General features: G+C 42.9%; 1 protein-coding gene across 1 annotated transcript in view; it reads left to right on the forward strand.

Annotated features, from left to right (window-relative positions):
• The first annotated feature begins 413 nt into the window (after window positions 1-413).
• LOC113828780 (uncharacterized) overlaps window positions 414-5,227 on the forward strand; it is a 29,881-nt gene continuing 25,067 nt past the window's right edge. The window contains exons 1-9 of the mRNA XM_070137976.1: window positions 414-629; window positions 1,668-1,812; window positions 1,905-2,097; window positions 2,451-2,742; window positions 2,897-2,970; window positions 3,125-3,328; window positions 3,480-3,643; window positions 3,752-3,852; window positions 4,370-5,227. The exon at window positions 4,370-5,227 is cut by the window's right edge and continues 372 nt beyond it. Of these exons, the coding sequence (XP_069994077.1) occupies window positions 515-629; window positions 1,668-1,812; window positions 1,905-2,097; window positions 2,451-2,742; window positions 2,897-2,970; window positions 3,125-3,328; window positions 3,480-3,643; window positions 3,752-3,852; window positions 4,370-5,227 (2,146 nt within the window). The 5' untranslated portion in view covers window positions 414-514. The remainder of the gene's footprint in view (window positions 630-1,667; window positions 1,813-1,904; window positions 2,098-2,450; window positions 2,743-2,896; window positions 2,971-3,124; window positions 3,329-3,479; window positions 3,644-3,751; window positions 3,853-4,369) is intronic.

The raw sequence follows: 5,227 nt of genomic DNA on the forward strand, positions 1-5,227 counted from the left end.
CGCCTTTATATATTTTTGATAGCGTTGGGCTCTTTTTGTAGTCGTACAGACGTAGTTTGTAATTTCCCTTGTTTTGTTCTGATGACAGAAAATATCAATGCTAATCCCAGTTCAAGTAACGACTCGCTTCTTTGAATGTAAAAGCGATCATGAACGCGATGATTTTTGGCGGGAAATCTTATTAAGGCGGATTCTCGCGAACGGTTTGGTCGTGACGTCATTCTTTCGCAGTTGAGCGGCCTAAACTTCTTCAACAACAAAAACCAAGGCGTATCTTATGACGAGGGGCCTTCTTGGTCTAATTGCTTTATTTTATCACAATTAAAGATAATAATCCATACTTATGAAGACTAGAATTCATGGTTGTGACCAAAACAAAACGTCATGATGACGTCACGGCCCCAGGCAGGCCCAGGACCCGCGCAAATCAGCTCAGTCTGACAGCCTCGGCATCCGTTCGACCATTCGACGCTGGGTTCGGGGAACATTCAGACTTCTCGGCCGCAAAAGGGCGATGGCTGAGGACGCAAAGCAACTGTTTTCGACGGAGGAATGGCTCTCCTTCCCGGAGATCGAGAAGAATCGCTTCGAGAATATCCTGAGGAACTACAAAGCGATGAAAGACTTTGGTGAGTTGTGTCGCTGCGAATGTCCGTTTCACTCTCGTCGGATATTGAGCGGAATCGGATTATTTTCTGGAGTGAGGCCGTAGAGACGTGTCAGTTCTTAAAAGGAGACAAAGGCATCCACTGAAAAGGAAATTCATTGTTAAAACAAAGAAAAGCTCTTGACACGGAAACCATTGGATTGAATTGAATATAAACTGCAAAAGGGGCGTCATGGGGGGGGGGGTTACCCCCTAAATCTCTCTTTGACCCCCTCCAGGTCTGACATGCCCCCCACCCCCCACCCCAGGCCACACTCCTATGATATTTTTTGCCTAAATTTGCTCTGGTAGTCCCTTTATAATACTCCCAGAATAGATCGTTTTCGTTATTTTTTTTTTTGGTTTTGGGTTTGCATTGCTCACTTCATTCAACCCCCCCCCACCTCCCACCGCTCGAGAAAAGACTGAAACGACGGTGTAAGAATCATTAACACGCTAATAGCTACAGGGGAATAAACTAGCCTGTGATTTGCATGGACTCAACCCCCGATGCCCTTTACGAGCTCCATCTTTGTAGAAAAAAGTGGTGGTGTATTAGCTTTTGTTGGAGCGCCGAGAGGCAGAAGAAATTGTGCAAAAGGAAATGTAGAGAGTAAGCCAAGAGAAGATAAAGGAAACACGATGATCTCGAAGGCTTTTGGCATCCATGTAAGACTCGTTGGTTATGAAAGCGGAGGGTTAGCAAATACATTGCCTGGAAAATCGTAGTTGTGAATACATGTGGTATTTATGCAATTATTGTTCTTCATTCATATGCACACATACCCCCTTCCCCACACAAAATCTTATGCGCAGACATCTAGATATACATCTGAAACGCGCGCATGCGCTTGTGCAAAATGCAAAGACTCCTAAACAAAGTCATTTAGATTCTTCCAGTTTCAAATATTATAATCATGGTTTTACCAAAATGCTTCACTGGATCCTGGGATTTCCTTCATCACCGGCCCATACACATTTCCTCTCCAAAGTCTCTTAAACAACTGCGGCGCACTTTCAGGACTGGACCCCAAGGTCCCGGAGTTCGTCGTGCGACAACAGAGGAGGCGACGCAACGGGCTCGTCGCGCCCACAGCCAGGCCACCTCGAGTCCCCGACGACGAGGGAGACGACGAGTGGACGCCCGAGAAGGAGAGATCTAGCAGGTAGGGCGAGGATTCCACTGGGCATAGGGAATGAGGACGCGTGCACACTCATTTTAGGAAGCTTGTATAATGGAGATTAATTGTTGTTGCAGGTATGCGATCAAAAGTGGAAGCGTGGGCGGTGGAAGAAGAGGCGGTCTTAAGAGGAAGGCAGAGTGGAGTGCTCCAGCTTGGACCGGAAGTAGTGAGAACTACGATGATGCGCCGCTCAGTGTAGACCAAGTAGATGTTATACCGTTATGGACTCCAGCCAAGTTGGTGGCAGGTGCAAAGGGCACTGTCAAGGTTTGTCTTCGTGCCTTTGTCTGTTTTTGCGTGATGCACTTCTCCCTTTTTTATCCAGATTCCGTGTCCGCTTCTATTTCTGTTTGGACATAGAAATGCAGGAGTCCTGGAACATAAATGTTGCAAAACAGTTTTAACTATTAGTGCGACTTTGTCGCTGGGTAGTTGTGCAGACTATAACCAATATCTTCTCGTGTATAAGAATTAAACAATTATATCAGGATTGTCAAAACTGTTTATTTAGAAATGATATAAAATTATTGATTATTTGCAGCGTCGCCAAGCTCATTCTAAAATATTTATTCTTTATTACAAATGAAGAAATGATCTTTAAATATTCTTGAATTTTCCAGATAATGCCAACAACAGCCGACAGGTCAAGTGGAGATTCCGCTTTGGAAAATGTTAAGCCAGAGGACAAGGAGGTCTTTTCAGTTCCCATGTCACAGTTGGCAAGAGATACAGAGATGGTAACAGTGAAAGAGCTTCCAGCTGAGAGTGAAACACTTGGTGTAGGATCAGATGAAGAAGGTCGGGGAAACAGCTGTTTTTCGGGAGAGAAGTCCAAGACGCGGTACCCACGACGTCGTAGCAGAAGGAAGCTGTTTTATGAAGAAAGCATTACTAAAGATGACGATTTTATTTGTAAGGAAAAGAGCGTTTGAGTCATCTTCCTAGTTGTCGTTGCGTGGATTTTATAATCTTGGATTAATTTCACTTCACTTATGATAGTTGTGCACTTACGATTGTACATGAGGTAGATAGATTCAGATACCATGATTTTTTTCTTTGTCTGCAGATTGCGCAGACTGTGAAGAAGAGAAAGAGGGAGAGTGTCCGTACCATCCATTGTTCCTTATTCTAGATAACCCCGTACGTATGCCATTCATGTCGAACATAAAATGTCATACTCTCATAACTTTGGTTAGATTGAAAACTGAACTGGTCACAGACATAATAATCTTAGACACAAATGCACACGCACAGTTTTAAATAGCGTTATCGTCCCAATGGTATGTTTGGACAGGTTGTTCGAGACGGCAGCGAGAAAGATCGTGCTCGCCTCACAGCTCCTTGGCCCCTCACTGTCTACGACTCGAAAGTGAAGGGGGCAGGAAAAGGCGTGTGGACCAATGCTCATCTCCCAGCCCATCTTGTGTTTGGTCCGTATGAGGGCCGTGTCCTATCTGGCCATCCGGAAGCCGGTAAAGAATCTGGCTATGGCTGGAAGGTTAGTGTATTCTGTGGCGTAAAACATATGATATTAGATGAATGTAACACTGAATGATTTTTTTGCGGTTTTCTGTAAACCACCAAGTATTTTAAGAGAAAATCCACTTACGCAAAAAGTTGAAAATTTCTTCACCTTCGTGTACTTCCAGATTCGAGGTACTGGAACAAGGAATACGTGCATTGATGCTGTAGACAGTGCAGTTAGTAACTGGATGCGTTACGTCAACTGTTCAAGAACTGAAGCTGAGACCAACCTATCTACATTTCAGTACAAGGGGCAGATCTACTACAAGACGGACTCTGCAATTAGCAGGTCAGTATAATTGTAGTGAAGTCAACTTTTCCTGATCATACGCCTGTGATAACGTGCACATTAATATTTAAAGATACAGACAAACAATGCCAAAATAATTGTGAACAGGGGGAGCGAGTTGATGTGCTGGTACGGAGACGATTACGGGAAGGATCTGGGTCTGTCAAGAGAGCCGTCCAAGTGGAAACCAGCGAAGAAAGATGTAAAAGGTACGCAAATACAAGTTTCATAACCTAATTTCCCATTGTGAAGGGAAAATGTATTCAGAAATTGTTGCAACTGAGATTCTATAAATTGATATTGTAAGGATAAAATAGTGTATTAGATGTGTGTACATATGTAAGTCTGCACTTCTATAACATCAATGTATTTAAACACACACACACACACACACACACACACACACACACACACACACACACACACACACACACACACACACGCACGCACACACACATGTATATATATATATATACATATACATGAATATATATATTTTATATAGATAGATAGATATATGTATATATACATACATACACATTTGCATACACTCGTGTGTGTGCGTATATATATATATATATATATATATATATATATATATATATATATATATATATATATATACATATACATATACACACATGTATATATATGGTGTATATATGGTATAAATGATATATATGTAAATAAATACTTACACATATAATGAAGGTTTTACGTTTTTAGATCGGCAGTGTGAATGGTGTGGCTTAGTCTACAGCTCGAAAGATTATCTAACGCGTCATCTAAAAGTGTGCAGAAAGCGTGTTCACACTTACACGCCGCCAATTTGCTCCACGCGAAGAACCAGCAGCAGTAGTGGCTCAACCAAGCAGTGTTTGCGAGAAGAGGCGCCGCAATTCCCGGAAAAGGCGTCTCATGAGACACTGCGTTCGCCAGCATCCGATGAATATAATACTGAGTGTTCAGTTTGTGATTACAAGTGTGAATGTTCTGATATCCTAAATCAACATGTGTTAATACACAGTGGAAAAAAACTGTTGGAGTGTTCTGAGAGTAGGAACAGATTTGCTGACAGTGATAAGCAGAAGGAAACCCAAAGAATTCTACCAGAAGAAAGGCCGTTCGAGTGTTCCGAGTGTGGAAAAAGGTTTAGTGTAAGTGGTTCTCTGAAGACACACCAGAGGGTTCACTCGGGAGAAAAGCCGTTCGAGTGTTCCGAGTGTGGAAAAAGGTTTAGTGAAAGTGGTCATCTGAAGACACACCAGAGGATTCACTCAGGAGAAAAGCCGTTCGAGTGTTCCGAGTGTGGGGAAAGGTTTAGTCAAAGTGGTTCTCTGAAGACACACCAGAGGGTTCACTCAGGAGAAAAGCCGTTCGAGTGTTCCGAGTGTGGGGAAAGGTTTAGTGTAAGTAGTAATCTGAAGACACACCAGAGGATTCACTCAGGAGAAAAGCCGTTCGAGTGTTCCGAGTGTGGAAAAAGGTTTAGTGAAAGTGGTTCTCTGAAGAAACACCAGAGGATTCACTCAGGAGAAAAGCCGTTCGAGTGTTCCGAGTGTGGAAAAAGGTTTAGTGAAAGTG

The sequence above is a fragment of the Penaeus vannamei genome, chromosome 24 (genome assembly GCF_042767895.1).
Source record: "Penaeus vannamei isolate JL-2024 chromosome 24, ASM4276789v1, whole genome shotgun sequence".
NCBI lineage: Eukaryota > Metazoa > Arthropoda > Malacostraca > Decapoda > Penaeidae > Penaeus > Penaeus vannamei.